This window comes from Apodemus sylvaticus, chromosome 11 (assembly GCF_947179515.1).
Source record: "Apodemus sylvaticus chromosome 11, mApoSyl1.1, whole genome shotgun sequence".
Classification (NCBI taxonomy): domain Eukaryota; kingdom Metazoa; phylum Chordata; class Mammalia; order Rodentia; family Muridae; genus Apodemus; species Apodemus sylvaticus.
Genome location: NC_067482.1, coordinates 1,199,968 through 1,225,254, shown reverse-complemented (window position 1 = coordinate 1,225,254; position 25,287 = coordinate 1,199,968). Strand labels below are relative to the sequence as shown.

Here is a 25,287-nt window from a genome sequence, read left to right as displayed (position 1 = left end):
CCAGCCTTAATAGGAGAAGAGGTGCATAGTCTTAAAGCAACTTGAGATGCTACATATGAGTGGTTGATATCCATGGTATGCCTGCCTTTTTCTGAAGAGAAATGGAGAGAGTGAAGAAGAAACTGCAGTCAGAATGTAATAAAGCAGACAAACAAATAAGAATGAATTCCCAATGTGAAAAGGGTTTAATAAATGAATATGAAATAACCCTGCCTAAAACAAAACAAAAAACCCACAACCAAAAGCACAGAAAATAAGACACTCTCTGATTTCTACAAATGGATAACATGTGCCAACTCATAAACACATTAAAATAAACGTACAACCTTTAAAAGATATTTACTAATTTTAAAAATGTTTTAAAATTTAAAATCCAACTCTGATGAGAAACCCAAGATAGGAATTCCTGCTTCTGAGCAAATAAATTGTTAAAATAGTACTGGGGGGTGGGAGTAGGGTGGGGAAATGTATGTCACAGCCTTTGCAAACAGGACTGTGTTAGATCAGAATGTGCCAGCAAGACAGAACTATACGTACATAGAGTGGTCAGATGGATGTTCACAAATATGAACAACTCCTTGTAAGTCACATCACCAATTGGGCATATTCTAGGAGCCATGGCACACATGTAACACAGCCTTTCTGAGGGTCTCTCAGAGAACACAGAAAATATAGAAAATCATGTAGGTAAATGAATGGGGCAATTGATTATACACAGGCAAGGACTTATGTCCAAAACTATTTGCCTTCATGAAAAAGGAACAACATGGAAGAATAGGAAGAGCAGACACTGTTGTCACACTCAACAAAGGTTAAAGCTCTTATAGTGTGTCTGTACTCCCATCAAACAGAGAACTCTGGTTAACACACATGTTAAGGGTGACTAGAACATATAAGAACCTGTAAACAAGCCCTGCCTTGTCCTCTTCTCAAAAAAGGGCATGGGGAAACTCTACAGTCATAGTTGGTAGCATCTTCAGAGACCAGCTAACAGTGGGGTTGGTTGATGGTCATACCTTCTGGTACTGGAATGGAGGCTGGCCCAGGTGTAGTAGTCTCAGCCCATGTATCCCATCCTCCTAGCAGATCTGGGTGGCTGGCTGAAGCTATTACCTTGCTGGGCTCTGTTGGTAGATCCCCTGGAAAAAGTCAGAGAAAAGCAGGGCTTGGGTTTAGTATATGTGCTTTCTCAGTCCACATGATGCTTGGGAACCTCTCTCATTCCTGGACATAAGCAGGAGGCAACCTGCTGGCCCAGCATACAATACAAGGAGCCAGTGTGGCTAGGCAGTTGAGGCAGTGCTTTCTTCAGATGTCTGGTGGCTGACACTCTGAACTCACAATACTGGTGATCAGAAGTAGCAGGGCTCAACCTTAATCAACTGGCCTTTTCCCTGATGGTCCTGAGGATATAGCAGATAGCCATAGAGCTGAGCAACAGAGGTCATCAGGCATCTTCATGAGGCAGCGGTGGCATCTATGTGCTGCCTTTCTTTAAACCACCATGATGGGTAAAGGACTCACTGGCATATTCAGGAGTTCCCTGGAGTTCAGAGCTAGTCCCTGTGTCCTCGGTTGGTCATGTACCCACTCCAGCACGTTATAGCCATATGTCGGATTCTCTACCCACAAGCCATTTGGAGTAGTCAGCTGTGTCCAGAGTATACCCCAGACCATTTGCTCTCTGCTAGGAAGAAGAACCAAGCTTTCTCTCAAAGATATAGAAACTTCTGCCTAAATGGGTCATGCCTGCTGTTCCCACATGCACACACCAGTCTTTAGCCATTCTGCTGCCTTGTCATAAACCTGGACTCGCCGGGCGGTGGTGGCACACACCTTTAATCCTAGCACTTGGGAGGCAGAGGCAGGCGCATTTCTGAGTTCGAGGCCAGCCTGGTCTATAGAGTGAGTTCCAGGACAGCTAGGGCTACACAGAGAAACCCTGTCTGGAAAAAAACCAAACCAAACCAAACCAAACCAAACCAAACCAAACCAACCAACCAACCAACCAACCAACCAACCAAACAAACAAACAAACAAACAAAAAACCTCGGACTCTTCTGTCCCCTGACCTGTCATTCCCACCTCCTGGTCCTTTCACTCCTAGAAGTTTCTAGCAGAAGTAACTGTACTAGTCACAGCCACAGTCCAAGAGCTGCAGAAATACCCACTAGTGGGGCCTATAAGCAGCAGTGGAACCTGTTCCAGGTTTGAGGTGACAGTTTAAGGAGCTGAGAAGAAGATGACATTGTGTCCCAGTAGGCCTTGGGAAGCCCTAGACTTTGTGAAAGTCACCAAGAAGTCTAAGTTAGGCCCAGTACATCAGAGCTAAGTAAACAGAAGGCCCTTATGCCCACTGCTCCACCCCTGAGCCCTATATCCCTAGGCCTGCAGGAAGTAGGTGCTCCTAGGCCTTTCCTCATACAAGCTTGTGGTTTCTATGTAATAGTTATTGTAGCCATACTTACCTAGATGCAGGAAGGCAGTGCTACAGGATGGGGGTGGGGCACTGTGGGTGGATGGGAAAGCAGTTGAGGAAGCTACAGAGTCAGAGTTGAGAAACTCTCCAAAGAGATCAGGCTTGGGGCAGGGCTGGGTGTCCGAGTTGGATGACCGCAGGAACTGGTCAAATGGGTCCACTAGGAGACAGAGGCAAGGCAGGGACAAGCATTATACCTTAGCCTGCATCCTGGGAGCCCTCCTGCCCAGCTCTCAGGCCTCCACTTTCCTCAGCACTGTGAACTCAACCCACCTAGCAGTCCACCCAGGGATATATGGCCCTTCTAATGTCCTACATCTTAGGACTGTCCCATGGATACAGCATCACCTGAAGCGAGAGCTGGCGGTCCTAGCTTGTGAGCTGAGACCAGTAGGAACTAATGCAGCCACATGCAGTTTCCACAGAAGGTGGTTCCCACCAGATGTCAATATAACAGGATGATCCTTTTTCTACATGGCAGGAATAGTTAAGTCTTGTTCATTACTATGAAGCCAATTTTCTGCATAATTGAAACACATACCAGTATCAGGGACTTTTCCTTGTAGGTTGCTCTGCACCCCAAGAGGAGAAACTGGGCTTGCTAGCAGCAGTGGAGCCTCACCACCAAGCAGGTCACCAGGAGGCCCCACTTGAGTAGTATCAGATGGTTCAAGAAGACAGCTCAACAGGTCAGTGTTGCTAGATGGGATCCCACAAGCCTGCAAAGGGGCAGCAGGCCTTAAGTCCCCCTCAGAGTGCAGCCCCAAGAGATCGACACCTTCTTCGGGCTGTACAGGCTCCTGTGGGGCAGCCAGCACGCCCACATCAAATATTAAGTCTTGCTGTCTGGTCCCAGCTGCCAGCCTTGGTGTATCTTCTCCAGCCCCTGGCTTTCTCTCCTCACTGGGGAAGGAAGCCTCTTCTTCATCTGATACGTCACTTCCATCTCCATCTGCAATCAGGACAGACTGACTCTCCTTAGGAGAGGTATTGTCTACACCAGTCTCTGGTTCTTTTTCCTCTGTGGAAAGAAAACCAATGGTTCATTAACCCAAATGCTAGCGTAGCTATAGGGGAACAGAACAAGCTGACATAAGCAGAATCCTCAGCAGGGCCCAGGTTTTAACACCAGGACCCTCGTGTCAATCCCAGTGGGCTATCTTAGGCTCCAGAGCATATTTCTTGAGGCTTGAGTTTCAGAGACCGCCATGAGGCCATAATACTGGCCTCTATCCAACAACAAAGCAGCCCAGGCTCAGACAAGGTACGTCTGCTAGCCTGTCTATCTCTATGGACAACACTTGGTAAGAGAAAGCCCAGTAGGAGACACACCATAGCATTTCCTGGGGAAATGTCCTTTCCTGAGTGGTAGTGGCATACCCTGGATTATAAGTTAGGGAGCCAAGTGGTAGGTGAATCGTAGGTGTTTAGATGTATTAACTAGGCTATGAGACATGAGGAAGAAACTAAGATGCCCAGCAGAATCTGGAGGCAGTAAGAAATAAAGTGATCCCCAGGTAGGGATGTGATCAACAACCACAGTTTAGCTTATCCCTCTATAGAGGACCCTCCTCTGCTATGCCTGGACCTGTTAATCAAACTATGTATATAGGGACTTGGTCACCAAATGACTTTAAGTCAATAATGAAATGAAATTGATACCTTGGACTTTGTGGGCATGTGCGTTCGTATGTGTGTTTGTGTATCTTTCTGTGTTCAAAGAATATATACTGTTTTTAGTTTGTGTGTCAGACAACAAGGCTAAATGTGTAGCTTAGTTGTAGAGGATTTGTCCGGCATTCATGAGACCTTGGTTTTGATCCCCACTGACATAAATCCTTCTAAAACAGGCCAATGTGTAGGGCTACAGCCCTGTAAGGAGACCTCAACTCTTCTTGTCCCCATGAAATACCTGTTATCCTAAGTACCTGAAGTTAGCATATGGCCCTTGCAGAATGCGGCAACTGTGTGGTTAATGCCAGAAATTAGTAGTGACAAGAGAGCTCAGGGTCATGTGACAGACCGGACCCCGTTGAAGAATGATTAGCTGTGCCCTATGCCTACCCTGCCAATCCAGTGTGTGAAGAAAGTGGTTGGTGTCCGTGCTGCTGCTCTGCGGTGAGTCCGACTCTGTGATCTCAGGCTCCGGAGACCCTGTCTCAGCATCATACTGAGCTGTGGAGCCCGGCTGCCGGGGTAGCTCCGGCTTCCCTGTCAGGAAAAGGCTGGCATCAGGCCACCAGTGCCAGGCACAACACAGGGCAAGGTACAGTCAGAGCAACAAGATAGGGTAGGCCATAGAGGCATCTGCAACAGTTCCTTGAGAACAAGGTCTGGCTATTCAGTGCTGTGCCCCACTAATGAACACAGAGCACACTCATAGAACATATCACACACACACACACACACTCACATGCGTGCTTGTACGAACATATATATTTCTTTTAAGAATACTTGTAAATTGTTCCACCTTCAATGTGGCATTTAAATTGTCATGTACAGAGTGTATGACCTAAGTCAACTTATGGTACAAACCTAACTTTAGGGAAAATCCTTCCCAGTCACAGATTCATGTTAACCCCAAAAGTAGATCAAGGGTTCATGTACTAAGAGAGCAACAGGACCTAACAACCAGAACAGTGGTTCTCAACCCTCCTAATGCCACAACCCTTTAATACAGTACCTCATGATGTGGTGACCACCCTAAAGTAAAATTTTTGTTATTATGTTGTAACTGTAATCTTGCCACAGCCGTGAATCTTAACGCAAATATTTTTGGAGACCGGTTTGCCAAAGGGGTTGTGACTCACAGGCTGAGAACTGATGCTCAAGAGGTTGCTTGTGCATCGCAAAGAGAACAGACTTTCCTTGTCATGTCAGGTAGCCCAGGTGTTTCATGTGGCTTATGAATCCATGAAAGGGCCTCAGGATCATAATGTCCCGTCTTTCCTTTTCCGGGTACCAGAGCCGTATCTTTATCTAACAGTGAGTTTCTATTACTAAGCACAGATCAGGTGGGGATGCCCAAAACCAGGGGGAGAGGTACTGCCCAGCCTTAGGCAGAACTCTGTTTCTATAAATTTCACTTAGGAGTTAAAGTAATTAGAACTGGATTCCAAGCAAGTACACGGAGAGCCAGGACACATCTTACCAAACTTAGACAGAATGTCCTGCTGCTCTTCCCTGTTGGAAAAGAGGATCTTGGGATTTAACCCCCTTAGGCTGGTATTCTCCCAAGGTGGAGCTTCTCGGCTGGGCCTGTCTCTAGGCTCCACCTCCACTTCCAGGTTCACCTGGAACAGATCTGGGTACTTCTCTTGAATATCACAAGCATCCAGGTCATATCTACAGTAAAGAGAGAAAAGGAGTGAGTATGGCCAGGGTGTATCAGAAGTCCTTCAACATCCACAGAAAGGATAAAAGACTGCTGGTCAGACAATAGGCACATAACCATTCTTACCCGTGGAACATAGGGACCTGAAGCAGGGCTGATGCACCCAGGATCACTGCCCTGCTTCCCTAGTGTCAAGACATGGATCCCCTGTTAATATGGTAGAGTACTGAGCTATACTTCTGTGTTTCCCAATACAGAAGTTGCTTTTGGAGGCTAGGTGCTCAGAGTGACTACAGGATAACTGCCATAGCATGACTTCTATGAAAGAAAAAGAGGAAAGCAGCTCCACATGGCAGACCTGTAGCCTGACCAGAGACTCTAGGCCCCGCCCCTCACCTCCAAGTAGACACATACTACAGGCATTTGATTGGTTTAAATCAGGTACTCTGAAATCTTAAATAAATTTTTATAAAAATACGTATACCTTGGCAAAAATACCAACAATTATTAGATAATCATAAATCTAAGACTTCCAGGATTTAGCCATTAGAAGCTAGACAAGAATTGCTGAAGGCTCAGGGAGGCAATGTAGGCTTTGAGAAGAGGGGAGGCCATGGGCTCTTCAGACACCAGGGAAGCAACAGGAGAGGTTGGGCTAGGCCACCCTGCAGGCAGCAACCTTAGTCATTAAGCAAACTGTCTCCATGTGGTAGTTACACAGTTCCAAGAAATCCTACCTTCTGAACACCCAGAGTCATGAACATACCTGTTTGCCACCCAATATCTTTGTACATCATACTAAGTTTTGTACGCATGAACATCATTGCCAACAAAATTTAAGAAACACAGACAGCAATGGTGATCATTTTCAGGGGTCTCCCAGGTGTCAAGGGAGGCCACATACTCCTGGTCCTAAGGGAGTCTCTGAATCTGTGTGATTCTGTAGTTACCAATACCACTGTGTAAGGAAAGCTGAGGAGAGCAAAGTGGTTATGTGGGTGGCAAAGCAATGGTTCATTTTGTTTCTACTATTATTTTTAAAAAAAGCATGCAGATGAGCCTGCAATGTTTTTGAGCCTACTTTACTACTTTGTGTCTGGAATGCAACCCTCTGCACACTGGAGAGCACAGCACAGGGCAGAGCAAGATGGCTCTGTGACAGGGGTTTTCCCTCCACATGTATCTTTCCATTGAGATGTAACTTAGTAACTACAGCAGCTAGGCTTACTAGTAGCTGACTGACGGCTACAGGGAGGAAAGGCTGAAACTTGCCATCAGTGAGGATGGAGGAACAAGGCAGGAGAGCCCGCGGAGAGTGTTCATGCACTTGGCAAGCTCAGCCTCTAAGACAGGTTGATGAGTTCTGGGGACAGCTCATTTCTTACTTCCCAGCCCAGCTGACCCTGAGGCTGCCCAGCCTAGCCAGCAAGGCAGTGAGGGCACAATGAGGGTGTGTGAGCAGGGGGCTAGGGAGCTGGGTTTCAAGTCACAGGGTGCTTCAGAGGCCCAGGAGGTTAGATAGTGGTATGTCTAGGCTCCAATGGGAAGTGAAGGGGGTTTCTCACCTCTTACACATGTAGTGTCTTGTAAACAAAATTCTGACTTGCATCACGACTGTAGTATATATAGTACGACGACCCTCATTCAATCTCAGATCTACTGTGTATCCCATGACCAGACTTACCCACTCAGACTCATCTCATGGAGGTGTTCCCAATTCTTTTCTACCACTACAGTTCAGCTAATCTGCTGAGCAATCCTGCTCCTCATGTATGTCTGCTTCTGTTGTCAATGCTCTTGCCTTACTGTAGGCTTATGTAGCCAGTATACTCAAATAAAACATACTTCTGTGGTCTGAAGTGACCCCCAAACTCAGGCAACAGTGCCATACAACTAGATACTTCAAAAGGGGTTAAAAAAAAAATTCAGTTTTTTTTTTTAAGTTACTGAAGTTTGAAAAACTGAAGTTATTGTATAAAAAATCTACATAATGATTTGTTTACTTGTTCTGCTTGCCAAAAGAAAAAAGAAAAAAAACTGACGCCAACTAATCTATCCATTCTGTTATTGGGTCCTCACAAACACATGGATGGTCTGCTGCCGCCTCACTGTCCCTTCAGCACACTACTCTGCTCTCTCTCAAAGCATTTCACTATGGTCTGCACAAGTTGTCACTGATAGTAATTGATCTTTAGCCTACATTTGTGTGGTAGGTTCCATCACTTTTAGCCTTTGTAGTCTTCACATATATATTTCTAAAACATGGCCCTTATAAACTACACACATTTGAGGTCAAATTTTTAGTTGGGTTATTTAACAACTCCAATTTTTTGTATATCTGGAGTCAATCTAACACACTGGGGAATGAATCTGCTGCTATGTTGCTTGTCTTCCTTCCATCTCTATTGGATCGGTTTCTTCCTTTCTTCATTTGGATCTTACTTGTATTAAATTATATTTGTGTCCCACATTTCATCTCCTCTATCTTTGCTAAGCTCATTATTGCTTTCTGTGGAATTATAACATACTTCCTTGGCCTGCAATTAACACCCAGATGACTTTCAGGCCTCAGAGGCTGAGGGATCACTCATATCTTGACTCTTTGGTGCTGCTGTTTTCTCTTACTGCGCCCCCCCCCCCCTTTATTAGATAGGCCCTTTCTAAACAATCATAACTGTTTTGGAGCTTGCTATATAGACTAAGCTGGCCTTGAACTCACACAAATCTGACTACTTCTGCCTCCCAAGTACTGGGACTAAAGGTGTGCACCACCTTTATGCATCATCTCTGATGTATTAGGTGGTGAACACACACTTAATTTTACTCACGACAGTGAGCACCCCAATTTTCCTCATATCTTATAGCTAGTCTCAGGCTTGCTTCCAGTCTGCTCTGCCTGCCCTTTGGTACTAAACTGCCTTTCCCTGAACACATCTGCTAAACTAATCACACCATACAAGGCCACTTTCCCTAGATACAGAATCTTCATACTGCCATCACTCCTAAGATGAACTTGCCCTGACTTCTGGTTACTAGCCCTTCAGTTCACTGACAGATGTTAGCCTTACTACTATGACAATCAATGACATCTCCCTACCAGGCACTTTCAGCAATTTAACTATGTTCTGAGGCAAGGGTTTCTCTTTTCGTCATTAGAAAACACTGGGTGGTATGTATAGCCCTGACACCTCACTGGCAGACGTCTGCTACTTCTCCAGGAGCTGAATCCGCTCTTCTCTAACTTCAGACCTGGCATTTACCTGTCTATGCAGGCCCCAGTCTTCCTTCACCTCCTCTGTGCTCATTCTGAAGGTATTCTTTACAATTCCCTGTGACTGTTCTGCTGCCAAGACAGTTTCCAAATTCTTCATGTCAGCTGTGTTTTCAGTTCTAGAAATCACATCTGTCTTGTGTCCACATTCTAGGTCTGCTGAAATGCTCCATTTTCATCTCTGATTTCTTTTTAAAAAATTATTTATTATATTTTAATATACTTAATTTGCTTGTGTATGTGTGTGTGTGCATGCACTCAAGAGTTACAACCAGAATTAAAAGGTCAGAGGACAACTTGCAGGAGCCTGCAAGTTTTTCCTTCTGCCCTATTGGTCCCTGTAATCAAACTCAAGTCATCAGGCTTGGCAGCAAGTACCTTTATTTTCAGAGCCATCTTGCTGACCCTCCCTTTGATTTCCTGAATATGTTGTCTTGATCCATTTTCTTTTTCTGTAATAATATCATAACTGATTCAGAGAAAGTAAAGGCTGATGCTTTTCATGGTTCTGAAGGCTGAGAGGTCAGAGATTGGTGGCTGTATCTGGTGAAGCCTTCTTAAGTGGCAGCAGCTTTGCAGCGTCCTTAATTGGCTCTGTGCATCACATGACCAGATACAGTGTCCTATCCCAAGCTTCTTCCTCTTATATAAGCTATCAGTCCCAATAGATAGGGTCCTATGTTCATGGTCTCATTTAATCTTAATAGCCTTCCAAAAGCGAGACCCAGACACCATAGTCAGATGAAGTCACCAGGCCTCTTAACTCTCAACGGGAATTAATTCCAGTATGAACTTGGTGGAGACATTCAATCCAATGCAATACTCATCAGAACTTTTAAAAGTTCTTGTTTATTAACTCTAATACCTGAATCATGTAGCTCTTTGCATCCACTTTCTTGGTCTTCAGTCATTTGGTCTTTTTCAAAAAAACAAAACAAAACAAAACAACCAAACAACTAACCATGCCTCTATGGTGGTCGAAAACTACGGAAACTACTGTCTGCAAGAAAAAGTGTGAGGCACCTGCAATCCCAGTGCTTGTGAAAGAAACGGAGGCAGGAGGATCAATATGCCTGGGTTACATAGTTGGCATGAGCCTAAGGTACAGAGTAAGAGACCTGGTCTCAAACAAATAAAGAGTAAGGTATTAATAACAAAGAGATACAAATGTAAGATTAGTAAACACTATACAGTCACATAGTCTCCTGGAGTTGTGACATGTGGCATGCTCTGTCTAGTGCTTCCACTGGGGGAGTGCAAAGAACAAGAACACAACATGGCAGGGGGAATACCCTGGCAACTCTGCTCACTCCTGGAACCCTCATTTCCTTTCTACCCAGGGCTGATGAATGTGCTTGATGAAGAGGAGCGTCCACCAGCAAGACCCGCACAGCTGAATCTGAAAATATTTCATGATGCTTATAGGCTATACCAAGAACCTTGAAGTGGTGAGTGATGCCAGCTAGAGACTATTGCTAGAACCCAATATACACAACACTATCCCACAAGTCCTGTCAGCTAGAGTTACTTCTCAGTAGTGTTTGTTCATATATTTGTCTATAAAAGCAGATCAAGCTTCTAGAAGGTAGGACCAGTACATTACCTCCTAACTCTGTACCCAATAGAGCCCTGTGCACTGAGCAAAGAATCAAATATAGAGCAAACTTTGCTATACCACTGGTTATGCTACATCTACACTTAACTGGCTAAATTCTAAAAAGAAATGCATAAGGTCAGTCCAAAGGTATCAATCAGGTACCAAGTGTAAGCTAACTTGGGTCCATAAACTGTCGGGGACAGAAGACACAAATAGGCTCAGGGCCTAGGTCCAGCTTTACAATCAGCATCACAGGGCAGGTCTCTCACTTGCAAGTCTTTTTTTTTTTTTTTTTTGACTGACCCATATGCATGTGTTCAGCTAGTGGTTCTGGGTACCTGTCCCTCTCCAACAGCAGCACAGTGCAACACCAACATACTTTGCAAATTTCACAGTGGTTGCGTTTCGAGGCACGAACCCAGTGTGGAACTGGATCTGGAACATTTTCATGGACGCCATCTACAAGAAGACCAGCAGGAGACCCATTGAGAGTGCATACTAACTCTGGATCAGAGTTCTTCCCCAAGAATATAAACTGCCAGATTGGGTCCTGCTAATCTGTTCTTCTAAACAGAATTCAAGGCACAGGACAGATTGGATAACAGTATCTGGAGGCTGGGACTCTGCCAAATGCTTGGTGAGAGTAGAGAATATGCCTGCATAGGGGCTAAAGCAGCTTGGGCTCAGGTAGGAGAGGTACCAAGACTAAGTACATCAGCTCTTCATGAAGATTACATCTTATGCTCATGGAGGAAATTCTGGACCTTTCAGGCTAAAATTCCCTCTGCCCTGTGTCATATACAGTGAGCACTGAGGGCTGGCATAAACACTCATGGAATAATAGCTTATAACTCACTAGGTAGTAAAGTCAATCTAGAGGCCAAATCACACAGTAACACTCACCTTGGCCTGCAGTCTCCCTCCTAAAGTGGATCTGGCATGGTAAATGATGATGAGCACATCTCCTTGAACTGTTATACCCAGGGGGATGACAGCCTTGCCATCCTCAATTTTAAATTCCCTGGAACATATTGAGACATTGGCTTACTTAAGTATAAACAAACAGACAGACAAACAAAACGAGAGTTCTAAATGTTACCAAACACTTGTACCCACATCTTCTCTGGATCTTTGTGTACGAAGTTATTCTGAGAACCCACTCTTTATTTGTTGAGACAGGGCTTCTCTATGTATCACTAGCTTCCCTGAAACTCACTCTGGAGAACAGGCTGGCCTCTAACTCAGAGATCCATCTGCCTCAGCCTCCTGAGTGTATAAACTTGTACATAATCCCTCTTTCTCCACCCTCAGCCCAAAATGAAATCATTTGTACCTATCACAGGTCAATCAGAACACAAGGTAGTTTCTGATTCAGAAGTTTGCAAGAGGACTCAAGACAACAAGGGGTGAGAAATCCCAAATCTGTACTCACTTCATCCTGTCATATTCCTGGGATGTGGTGGTTACACGTTCCTCCCCAACATAGACCTCACAGAATGGCCGGCAGCCGTTCCTCTGCTTGCTGAACAGTGGTACAGGTGTCATGACAACAGATTTCACCAGCATTGGCTTGCTATGGGGCGTGATGGGCTCCTCTGCCACCATGTCACATACATATTCAATGTACCTAAGGTAGACATGCACCTGTCACCCAAGCATGTGATGTTTCCTCAGGGGACAGAGACAACAGACATTTTTCCTTCTCAAATATAAGTACTTAATGCCATGAATCTCCCTTTGAAGGTTTGTTTTAGTTGTTCTTCAAAAATCTGATACCATATTTTTAAATCCCTTGAGATTTTCTTTTTCACCTATGATTGTTTAGAAGCTTCATTTTGAAAATATTTAGAGTGTTTTCTAGATTATTTTAATGGTTTCTTGTCTAATAACTCTTAGGGCCAAGAACATATTTTGCATGTATAATTTCAATATAAAAATTTGGTAATTTAAGGGATGGAGAGACGGCTAAGCAGTTAAGATTACTTGCTGCTCTTTAGAGAAGCCAAGTTTAATTCTTACACCCACATCAGACAGCTCACAATGACCTGTATCTCCAATACACACACTCACTCACTCACTCACTCTCTCTCTCTTCAAAAACCAAATTTGTTGAGGTTTAACTAATGGCTCAAAATGATGTTGCTTTGATGTTCCACATGCATTTGAAAGAAAAATATCTTTCAATTTATGATGAAATATTCTACAGCAGTCAGTTAATGCTATGGAGTCACTGATTTTATTCTACTGACTACTGACAGAAGTATGTTATGAGTCTATGTCATCATTTTATTCTAAGATTTATTTTCATTTTATGTGTGTCAGTGTTTGCATTCATGTATGCTGGTCTACACACTACTCACATACCTGGTGCCCTAGGAGGCCAGAAGACCTGGACCCCTTGGGACTAGAACTATACATAGTTTTAAGTGGCCATGTGGATGGTAAGAATTGAACCCAGATCTTCTCTGCAAGAATAGCAAGTGCTCTAAAACACTTAGCCATATCTCTAGCTTTGCCACATCATATAAATTTTAAGACAAAGGCCACATAGCCCAGACTGGCCTCAAACGTCTTATATAACTGAAAGTGGTTTTGAATTCTTGTCTCTAACTTCCAAGCACTGGTATTACAGATATGTACCTCTATACCTGGTTGTTTGCTTTGTGGCTTTTTTGTTTTGGGGGTTTTATTATTTTGTTTTGTTTTGTTTTGTTTTTTGAGCTAGGGTTTTGCTATGCAGTCCAGGTAGTCTTGAACTCATGATCATTCTGCTCCTGCCTTCCCAGTTCTGAGATGATAGGTATACACCTCCATGCTTAGCTTGAATTTATTTTGTCTACTGATGATAGAGCTTCTCTTACTTTCTTTTGGGGAGTGTTGTAGTGGTACATCTTTGTGTCAGGCTCCCACCAATAGTGTCTCCTCTGACAGGGGACAGGGATGAGAACCAGCTATCTTCTTCAATCAACATGGGTGAAGGGATGCAATTCTCATGTAGACTTGTCTCAGTTGCAGAAGACAGGACACTGTGGTAGCCACAAACTTAAGTCTGTGTTCAACTGATGATTAGCCAAAGGCAAATGGAATGGAGGGTATCCACAGCTGAGTCTGGAAGCAGAGCCAAAATGAAGGGGAAACAAGCTCTCTTGGATGTCAGAGGTTGAATCTTCACCCAAAAATGTGGCTGTGCCCCCAAATGCAGTCTGTGACCAGAGTAGGACCTGCTATTGGCATGTAGGACAATCCATAGGCCTTACAGTAACAGGGCCACTGATGTAGTCTGCTCCCTATGCTGCTACATACTCATCATACTCATCTCTTCAAATGTATACATCCTTGCTCTTTGACTGGAGCTCTTAGATTATTTGTGCCAAGTCTCAATGCTGACATGAATGAACTAAAATCTGTATTTTCTTCTACTCATGTTCTTGGCTTCATTTTTCTTCTTTAATTCACTCTGGCTAAATAAACATTCATCTCCTTTCTTCTATTGACTTATTAATCACTGTGCTTAAAACCATCTTCAGGCCTTGCATGATGGAGCACACCTTTGATGCTAACATTTATGAGGCAGAGGCAGAAAGGCAGAAAGATCTCTAAGAGTTTGAGACCAGTCTGGTCTACATAGCAAATTCCAAGTCAGCCAAGGTTACATAGAGAGGTTACATGTCTCCAAAAAAAAAAAAAAAAAAAAAGTGTATAGGATTTCTGTGAGTTCAAGGCCAGTCTAGTCTATATATGACTTCCAAGACAGCCAGAGTTAGGTAGAGAGTGACCCTGTCTCAAATAAACAATGAAATAAACAGGAAAGAAGGAAGGAAGGAAGGGAGGGAGGGAAGGAGGGAGGAAGGGAGGACAGATAGAAGGAATGATGGACGGATGGATGGAAGGAAGAATGTATGGGTGGAAAGAAGGATGGACAGATGGAGGGGAAAAGGGAGGAAGGAAGGAAACGACAGATGGATGGAAGGAAGGAAGGAAGGAAGGAAGGAAGGAAGGAAGGAAGGAAGGAAGGAAATTCTTCGTTTGGTGGCCAGGGGTTTCTGACAGTCTGTAATTCATTTCCTTTCTTGCAAGTGGCTTCTTTCCCTCTGGCTCAGACTGCCTGTGATCAGGATATTCCAGATGAATGGTTTCTTTTTAGTTCTGCTCCTGTTCTCAGAGATTCTTGGGCCTGTGGATGTAGCTGTGAATCCTGGAGATACTCATGTATTCAGTGTTTTGTTCTCCACTTTCCTCAGGTATTCACTTACATACATGATTGGCCATTTGCAACAAGCCCTTGGGTTTCTGATCTTTTGTTGGTTTTCAGGTGAGCAACATCTGGTGATTTGTCTTTCAGATCACTGGTTTAGTCCTCTGTTGGTCAGAGTCTAGCCCAGAGTCTGAGATTCTCACACTACTACTATGCAGCTCTACTAACCTGAGTGTCACCCCACACCACACACACACACACACACACACACACACCCCTCAATCTTGTTTTCCTTGCTAGGGTCTTTCGCAGACTCATCAGCTATTTTAAATTTCCTTCTGAATTCCAATGTACTCTTTGGTTCTGTTTATTTCTCTCAAGACAGAAAGGGCCAGATACTGCATATACTTCCCTCCCCTATCTTTCTGGAGACTGTGGAGAACAGATATTAAGGCATAGGCACTCTGTTACAATACCCCAAAACTTTGCCCATGCCCACCACAGTACTCTGAGTCTTCTCATTTGTTATCCAGCCACATCTGTCCTGACAGCAAGTGCATCATCTCTCCAGTGATCTTTAGATCTGGGGCAAGTTGATGGCATGGAGTCCCCAGTTTACAAAGGGTTTGAAAGCGCATAGATGAGAAGTTGTCGCAGTAACTGTTAGGACATGATGACACTATGCCCTTGTGCCTCCATGAGACCCCAGGGTTCATGGTAGAGTACCAAAGACACTGTATTGTTTTATGGTTCACACACTCAGCAGCTCTGCTGCTCACATCTCCTGACCAGCAGGCCCCAACATGTGGAAAACAGCAGCACAAATGGTTAAGACTGCAATATGCTGAAATCCTTCCAGCCACCCCTAGAGGCCAGAATGGGGACACAGACGCAAAGATCTCCTCATTTGGCCTGAGGAACATACTGCCATCACGATGCTCTACCCACCAGGCAGTAAGCAACAAAGGTGGGCCCTACTCACAAGAGAACTGTGCACATCCAGAAGAGCACTTATTATTCTCACTGCCAAAACATGGAGCTCCTTACTGGTCTGGGCCTTTGCCTCATAATAGCATCCATGTTGGCTTTTGTTTCATGTTCACCCACCCGCTTTCCCAGGCTTTCCCAGAGGGGAGGCTGATCATGTTTTTCAAGTACTCATTAAGACAGAGGGCGTTTATGATAGACAACGTCTCTCTAGACCTGGATTTCCAAAGGAAAGTCTTGCTATAGGGAATAGTGAATACTAAACATGAATGGACATAGCTGGTAACTGCGGTAGTCCCATAGTGAATGGACAAGGGAGCAAAGCTAGGCAGAGCTGCTGTAATTTGCTTCTTAGCCAGACATGACAGCTCATATCTATAATATCAACACTAGGGCATTGGCCTAAGTTTGAGACCAGTCTAGCCTACATGGTGAGTTCTAGGCCAGGCTGAGCTTCAGAGTGGATCATTGTGTCAAAAAAAAAAAAAAAAAAAAAGGAAAAACAAAAGGAAAAAGAAATTGATTTCTTTAACTACAGGTGAATGACGTACTTGATGGCAACAGGAATGTCTGAGAGTCTTAGATGCATTTTTGTGACCTCAGAGGAGCAGGGTAATAACACTTCACATTTCAAAGTGTGAAGGTTCACAGTACATTACCAAATAACCTCCCAAATCCATGTAAGTTTGGATCCCACAGAATACATGGTTCATAAAATTCACACATTTCCTGGAAAATCTGGTACCCAAGCCCTCAACAGGAAGCTGCCACCACAGTCAGAAGCATCACAGCTTGAGAGTTTTGGTTGAATGTCAACTATGGCATATTCTTGTTAGGTACCTATGGGCGCAGGTCTGGGGATGATTAGAAACCACAGTGATACTAACTTGGCCTTCAGCAAACTAGAGTACCTGACTGCAGGTCCAACACAGTGAAGGCAGCACCACTTCAGGGCCAAAAGAGCTGTAGGCATCATTGGCCCCAGCAAGGATCACCTGGTACCTTTTGTGGGATGGCCAAATGCCTGGTGGGCAGCGCTTCATGCTGAACATGTACACAGCAGCCTCTGCAGTGCTGAAGAGACGGCAGAAGCACAGGAATGCACAGACTGCCACAGCAGATGCAGCTCTCCCATCCTATAATGAAGAGATATTTCTTCTACACATAGGCCCATAACAGAAAGGATGAAGACTCACACAGTTCCTATAAACCTAACTGTCTATGTGGCTAAGGGAAGGATCTAATGCTAGGTCTATTTAGAATACATTTAGGAACATATATAAATATGCTTTATGCAAAGAGAATTCAGAGCCCAGAAGATAATAAAGAGTCATTAGCAAAGTACACAGGATGGCCTCCCACTCAGTTTCAAGTTGGTCTGCTAGGCTCACCATGTTTAATCCCTTCCTGAGACCTCTTATCATCTTCTTTTTCTTCACTTGTGTTACCGAGAACTGAACCTAGGATATGCTAGGTAAGTGCTATACTCCCAATCTTCTTTCACTTATTTTGAGTCAGGCTCCTTCTATGTTGTTTAGGCTGACATTTACCTCGTGATGCTTCTGCCTCAGCTTCACAAGTAGCTGAGATTACCACCCAGTATTACCAGGTCCATCTTATTCACAGTAACAGTTGTGCCAGATGTGGTGGTACATGCCATTAATTCCAGCGCTTGGAAAACAGAGGCAGATGAATCTCTGTGGGCTAGAGGCCAGCCTGATCTACATAGTGAGTTCCAGAACAGCCAGACTGTATCTCAAAAAATCAAAACACAGTTGCAGTACATCAGGGTTGAGCCCTGAGTGTACTTCCTGTTAGATATCACACTATATGCAAGGTATCCAAGTCTTTCTCCCTCATTATGTGGTTAGAAAAACTTGAGGTAAAAACTCTTTTATCTCAAGGTTACACATTCCTCTCCCAGATGCTGGATATGCTGCTTGGATCACCAAAAATGAGCCCTTATGAGTGCTACTTATCCCATAGGAGCAGGTACCACCAGGGAGTCTGTATCTGTCAAGCCCAAAGCTCCAAGCACAGAGGTCTTCCTCTGGTCAGTGTGTCCCCAACATACCTATGAGCGATATTGCTTTGGTTCAGTATATACAGCTAACACAACTCACCATGCAATGCACAACACAGACGTTCCTGTGGTCTTCCCGGAGCCAGGCATGCATACTCCTGCATAGAGTATACAAACTGTGGAGATGTGGTGCCCGTCTGAGTGCCCAGCCACACTCAGTGACCTGTAGGGAGAAAGTGCACTTAGCTAAGTTTCTGTACCAGATCCAATGAACCTGGCTGGCATATCCATAGGGTTACTTTGTCTTTGCCTACAACACTGTCCTTTATAAAAACAATTTTCTTTTTAACCTTTGTGTGCCCATGTATATGCATATACACAAGTGCCACAGAGCATATGTATGTCAGGATAGAGGGAAACTAATAGGAGTTGATTTTCTCCTTCCACCATGTGGGCCTGAGAGGATAAACTCAGTTGTCAGGCTTGACAACTCCCCTTCTTTAGCCTCCCCTTCTTCCCCTCCCCACATAATTGCTCTTTTTGAGTGATTCTATAGATGTGGTGGCCTGAAACTCTGAGCATCTTCCCCAGCTGGAGTTCTCATTTGACATCCCTCTTAGCTACAACTGTGCCACAGGAATGTTTCACTGATGCTGCAAAAAGAACTAACTACCTTTTCCTATGCCAGGGGGACGAAGACACTAGTTTCTTGGGAAGGGAAAAATCTTCTCAAGGTCTCCCTCCTCCCCCCTCCTTCCTCTCTCTCTCTCTCTCTCTCTCTCTCTCTCTCTCTCTCTCTCTCTCTCTCTCTCTCTCTCTCTCTCTCTCTCTCTCTCTATACACATGATGTAAAGTTTCCTTTAAGCTCTGGCCTATCTCTACCCTGGCCACACCTCTAGCCCTAGCCTCTCTGGCAGCTGCTAAGACCAGCTCCCTGAAGCTGCTTAGCACTGTCCGTATCAGGCTAGTGCAGATCCACCACTTAAAGCTGTACTTAAGTGGGGAAAAGGGCCCAAATCATTAAAGAATAGTTCAAGGCCACTTACCCGGCTGTGGAACTTGGAAGCCCGGTATATCCTTGGAGAAAGGTTGTAGACAGCATAATGTCCTGGATGCTTGGCATCCAGAAACAATCGCACATCCTCTATATTGTTTTTGATTGCTGACTCCACACCTTCTGCTGGGAACGACATTACTGAAACAAAGTAGGCCCATGTTAGATGTTGGGGGATTGCCCTCTTGCGCTGGGCTCACCTCCCAGCCAGGTAGCTGGCCATACATAGGTTCTTCTCATCCTTTTAAAGTCTCCCAACCTGTGTAGGGGATATGTACAAATTGCAATATGAGAGACATTAACTACAGATGCCTGGGAGAGCTTTCCTGGTTACCTGATATACATCATGGTCTATAGGAACACCAGCTTTTCTAATTATAGTTTGCATAGATAATCTAGTTTTAAATGTGGATGGTCCTACCATTACTCCCTCTATATCCTCAGAGTTCTAATCATGCCAGAAACTGGACTGACACTTGTCTTGTCTTCTTCACTGGCCAGGAAATACGCTCAATGTATCACCTACCCTCCACTCTTTTGGGGTAGTTCTCCAGGCCAAACCACAGATGGATCCATGGCTATCAAAGAGGCTAAACAGGCACCTTGCACCTTGGCTACTTCCACTGGTCCTTTGTCTACATTCCCTATAGATGTCTATCATCCAATATGACATACCTGCAATCCTGGATGTGATGTAAGATATGTCCAGATCACCCTTTGCATAGCTGGAATGGAAAGAACACTCAATTGGAATAGAAAATACTCAGTTATAAGAACTTTAAGAGGAGCCTTCGTCCTAGAATACTGAAGTAACCTTGTTTGCAGGCTGTATCCTCTAAGTATTACGTGCATGTGTGTGTCTTGTGAATGACTGCTGTGCAAACTGACAACCAATGAAAAGTGGAATAAAAGTGGGAGAGAGCAGCCCAGGGAAGAGCTTTAGCCATCTTGCCAAGATTTCTGAAGTGTTCTCCAAGGCAAAAACATTGAGGGCTGATTCCAACAAATAGTAACTAAAGCAAGACAGAAGCATCAGCCTTTGATTCCACTGTTCCAGGGGCTAGATAAGAACATGAGGAGAGAGCACACTCCGTGCCCTATGAAGACCCAAAAGGAGACAGAAGACACTGCTGGGGGGGGGGGGGGCGGGAAAGAACTATCCCAAATGACCAAGATACATTCCTGCTCATGGCCACCAAAAACTCTTAGAAACCAATCCCATAAATTGATTAACAAAACTGAAAAAAAAAAAATACAGATCAAAACCTAACTATGCAAGAACTTGGCAAACTTATTCTACAATTCCTCTCTAAAAAGTTACACCAGAACAGCCAAGTTTCCTTGGAAAGAAGGAGATAGGAGGGTGAACATTGTTGAAGTATTATTTTGAGTACCACACTATAGCTGGGCAGTGAGGTCAGATAGGAAAGTCAGAGATAGAGCTGAAGTAGCCATATCTGGCATCAGCAGAGTCACCATAGGGTCATTACAGAGGGCCAGGTGGAAAAGAGAACAGACAAACAAAGACATACAAAGCCAGGCAGTGGTGGCTCATGTCTTTAATCCCAGCACTTGGAAGGCAGAAGCAGGCAGATTTCTGAGTTCCAGGACAGCCAGGGCTACACTGAGAAACCCTATCTGGAAACAAAACAAAACAAAACAAAACAAAACAAAACAAAACAAAACAAAACAAAACAAAGAACAGACATACAGTATAAATTCACTGATGTAAAATCCGATTATGGCAATTTTAACATTTTAAAATGTCATTTGAACCTATTTAAGATAGGCTTACTTAGTGTATAAAGGACTCCCTGAAACAAAAAATAGGATGTACTAAGATGCAGCTTTATCTGGTACTTACATTTCTGTGGGGAAAGACAGTTAAACAGATAAGCCACAGATCAGAACTAACTAGTTCCAATCTATTCACAAAAACAATTAATAACCCAGTAGTAACCAAGATACCAGGTATCAGTGACAGATGTCTTTAATCCCAGCACTCTGAAGGCAGAGACAGATTTCTGATCTCTGTGATCAAGGCCAGCCTTGTCTACATAGTGAGTTTTAATTCAATCAGGGCCATAAAGGTAAAGAGTGCAGGTTGCAAATATATAGCAGATGATGGAATGAAAACAACCTAGCTCTCCCTCAAGGAAGACAAATGTGCCCCAGTATCAGGTCAGGTACAGGAAAGCATACCCGAGACACTTAGTGGTACACAATGGGTACTGAGTATCACTTAGGGCTCTACACAGTATACCCTAACCTCTAGCCCACTTAAGACAAGACCAGGGACCCTGACAGTTTCACTCTGGGCACAGATTCAAGGGTATACAAATTAGGGTTGTACTTAGCACAGACAAGAGTGGCCCAGACCTTGGCTTCTAAGACATCAAGCAGCTTCAGGCAACCAAGACAACCTGAAGTAATCACTTCTGCCACCTGTCACCACACTTGGACATTGTCATTGATAAAGTCAAAAAATGAAGGTATTTGCTGCTACCTGTAAGTCAATTTAATAAACACAGGAGTTTATGAAACTCTTATCAGCCATGTCTACTTTGAAACCCACAGGCTACACACAGCCACAGAGACAGTTATGAATAAAGCTCAACACAAAATCATAAACTTACTTAAAACATTATGAATTGTTTTAGTTTTAAAGTTTATTATAGACTAATAGTTGTAAGAAAGAGGGCCATACCATTTGAGTTAAACACAGAAGTCAGCAACATGGCAGACAGCAGCTACATGGTGGAAAGTAGAGTTTTTGAGAAAGTAAAAAAGCTCAAAGTACTAAAGAAAGCTTTGAAAAACATCTGAAAGTAGGGAAGAAGGAAAAGCTGTGCCTAAGTCTAGATTCAGAAAGGTGGGCAGACCCAAGAGAACCAAATGGTGACACTGAGCCGCTACCTCATTAGACTTTTTGCAATGTGGACTAAATAACTATTGGATTCTTGGCCTTTCTGTCATAAGACAATCATCATCAGACTACCTGGACTATAGCCTGTAAATCAATCTAATAAACCCTATATATAAATACGTAATACATATTCTATCAGTTCTGTTCCTTTAAAGAAACCAAATACAGAGATCATATTACATTATCAAAAGTTTGGACATGCCTAGTGGTTTAAGCATATATCCCATGCAGAAGGCACATGCATATGGCATGTTCACATATTTGTACTTCCAAAATATAGCACGTTCATGTGCACTCCTCCACTGGCACAGGCACATATAAACAACTGATAAGGCTACAAACATAAAACAACCACCAGCAGAAAAAGGAAAGGATGTTTCATCAACCATAGAAGTTTGGGAACCACAAACGCTAGGATCCAATGGTGCTTACTACAGCAGCAGACATCCTCGGGCAGGAGCGTGATACTGACAAGAGCCAGTGAGACTGGCCAGGCATCTCAGTCACGATTCTCTCCAGAAAAGCTGATGGAACAACCTTCGGCACAGCGCTCCAACTCACTACAGCCTTGGGGCCATTCATTTGACTTGAAGCATATATTCACACCCACTGTGGCCCAGGCCTGACAGTGACTGACTTCTAATAATGAGAATAGGCAGGAAGATGTCACTTTGCTCTGCAACTGCTTCATTTATTTGACACCAAAGAGAAAGAATAGTGCTATCATGACAGATACTGGCAAAGCTAAGGAGATCATGAGCTGATGCTGTACAAAGTCAGTTCTGTATCGGGTCCTATGGACAGGGGCCTCAGACTTGTGCGTGTTAGTTGTGTTGTTGTTTTTTTTTTTTTTTTTTTTTTTTTTTTGTCAACTTGAAACAAACTGGAGTTATCTGTAAAAAGGAAAACTCAATTAAGGAAATGGCTCCATAAGACTAGCCTATGGGCAGCTGGTCCTGAGCTACATAAGAAAGCAGGCTGAGCAAGCAATAGAAAGAGTCAGTAAGCAGCATTTCTCTATGGCCTCTGCTTCAGTTCCTACCTCCAGAGCTTCTTGCTCTGAGTTCCTATCTTGGTTTCCTTTGATGATGAACTTAAACCTATAAGCTGAAATAAGTCCTCTCTTCTCTACACTGGTTTTGGTCAGTGTTTTATAACAGCAACACTGTTATAAAGGCAAGGTTCCAGGCTCAAGTCTATTTGGCTCCATCCTAACAGAGAGTGACAACAGAACACTACCTTGGGGAATCTCCACACAGGGAAAGAATAGGAGAGTCCTCACACTTACTCATACTTACTTAGCAACAGATTGGATGACCTTGGAGGAAGTATCCTTGAGGTTGGTGAAGAGTCGTTCTGTCCCACCCCGCAGGATATCAAGAAACCCACCGTAGGGCTGGTCATACTCGGCCAGAGCCAAAACTACAGGAAAGAGCCACAGTAGGTCAAGAGTATGCCCTCAAAAAGCCTCATTGCTTCCCCTAACTCCCTCAAACCCACCAATGAATTGTCTTACCCATTAATTAGTAGGTGCTAACTTGTTGTTTCCAGCCATTTCAGAAATACAAAGAATGGCCAATGTAGGCACAGAAGGCTATGTGAAAACATAGTAGACCAAGTTCTACCTGGAACTGTACCAACTATGGAATACAATTTCAAGGTAGTAACTGCAGGACATGATACCTTTTCTAAAGTGAGTGCAGGTGAAACCCACAAAAGTGGACTCTGAGACCACAGAATGAGGCCCTCAAAGACTGTGGTGGTAGAGCTAACATGTTACTTAGGTTCTAAACAGCCCCACAATGATCCCACATAGTATGATGCAAAAGTAGACATCCCAGAACCCACTCCCCATGGTTGACAACTGTACCACACATCCTAGGCACACAGAGTAAAGACCCGAAATAACAAGCCAATCAGAGACGACAAGAGCCTTCTCTCTAGGAAACAAAGATCCAGGGAGGGACTCAAGCTAGCACTTGACATCTCAAAAAAGGAAACTAAGAAATGGCTCATTTCACAGTCAGTCCATGAACACACTTCTGTTTCAGAATCTTCTTTTCCTTCATTGATGCTCTCAAGGAAGCCAGTCTTCATGAGACAGAAGGACATTGTTTTATAGTTTGGCTCTCTCAAACTAGCAGAAACAGTCCTTCACCCTTCCCAATGCATCCCAGCTCCTATGACCCCATCTCTTCTCCTCTCCTTCCAGTAGACACTTCTAGTGCTCTTTAACCTTAAGACATTATCTGCTGACCTTGTCTAAAGTAGCATTGACCTTCATGTTCAATTTCTAGGACGTACTCTAGAGTGGGGAGATGTTTTCCCTTAAGAAGGATCATTTCCATAGGCTTTGAATTACGCAGATCTCAGGATACAGTGGGAACTACAGAGGAGCTAGAGACCATGGTGAACCATACCTGGAAGAGTTAGCCCATTTTATCCTGGATGGTAGGTGAGATAACCCTTGCTTTGAGAAGGGCTAATAGAATTCCTATGGGACAGGGCTAACTGGTGACTGCAGGCAGTCTCTCCTAGATCTTGCCCAAACAACCCTTCCCTTGGTTGATCTGAGTCAAAATATCCTGTCAAAATCTGCATTCTATCCTGAGTATATAGCTCAAAAGATCTGAGTTCCACAGAATGGTAGAGCCAATTACCAGATGAAAACCCCACAGGAGCAGGGTTTTGATATCTGCTCTGATGTATATTGAGTACCTAGTAAATAATAGACATTCTTGTAGGTAAAGGACAGTGGGTAGGTTGGGGCACTTACCTCCACTGCTGTTCACAGGGCCCCCAGAAGGGGGTTGTGCTCGGGAAGGTCCTGAGTTCCCATAGCCACCATTCTGCTCCAGTAGCTTTAAGATTCAAAAGCATGGTGTTAGACCAGTATCTCTAAAACACCTTTCTTCTGCATTCCACCCTTACCCTTCAGCAGCATAGACCTTAGCCACCCTGCTAACTAGTCCATCATCAACAGTCCTTAGGAAGTTCTGCTTCCAAGAGTGAAAGAACCAACAAACAGGAAGCAGACAAAACTAGAAGCAGACATCCAGTCTCTGCAGATTGATTTAGAGAAGGCCTCATGTTAGGACTTAGCCAGAAGGTGGGGCAGCATAAACTGGCCTGAGCCATGAGCTTTTACAGTGGAGTAAATCTGAATATTAGACTCCTAGACATGCTCAGAAACCTGTCTGGGCCCTGAAGGTATGGGCTACTACACTTATGGCTGTTTTAAGGATTCCTGGCCCAGATGCCACAATGCTTTCTTGGACTTCCCGCTTTTTCCAAACACATAAGGTGCCTAAGTCCAACAGCCCATAAGGCAGAGTATTGTTAGCAACTATGTGCACTGGACCTGTGTTGAGCCTGCAGATGAATGTAACCACGAAGCCATGGTTGGTGCATGACCCCAAAA

The 25,287-nt window shown here is 44.0% G+C and overlaps 1 protein-coding gene across 4 annotated transcripts in view; it reads right to left on the bottom strand.

Moving 5' to 3' along the window:
• Positions 1–25,287, bottom strand: part of Gak (cyclin G associated kinase) — a 62,112-nt gene that overhangs the window by 15,715 nt on the left and 21,110 nt on the right. For 3 of the 4 annotated variants that reach the window (XM_052198719.1, XM_052198720.1, XM_052198722.1), the window contains 14 exons: positions 24,643–24,727; positions 23,165–23,288; positions 19,616–19,665; positions 18,933–19,081; positions 17,987–18,109; positions 16,866–16,999; positions 12,114–12,308; positions 11,585–11,702; positions 11,061–11,140; positions 5,631–5,824; positions 4,544–4,690; positions 3,021–3,500; positions 2,469–2,639; positions 1,017–1,139 (listed from right to left, as the gene is read on the bottom strand). In XM_052198719.1, coding sequence (XP_052054679.1) covers positions 1,017–1,139; positions 2,469–2,639; positions 3,021–3,500; positions 4,544–4,690; positions 5,631–5,824; positions 11,061–11,140; positions 11,585–11,702; positions 12,114–12,308; positions 16,866–16,999; positions 17,987–18,109; positions 18,933–19,081; positions 19,616–19,665; positions 23,165–23,288; positions 24,643–24,727 — 2,173 coding nt within the window. The remainder of the gene's footprint in view (positions 1–1,016; positions 1,140–2,468; positions 2,640–3,020; positions 3,501–4,543; positions 4,691–5,630; positions 5,825–11,060; positions 11,141–11,584; positions 11,703–12,113; positions 12,309–16,865; positions 17,000–17,986; positions 18,110–18,932; positions 19,082–19,615; positions 19,666–23,164; positions 23,289–24,642; positions 24,728–25,287) is intronic. The other variant, XM_052198721.1, reaches the window with a different exon arrangement.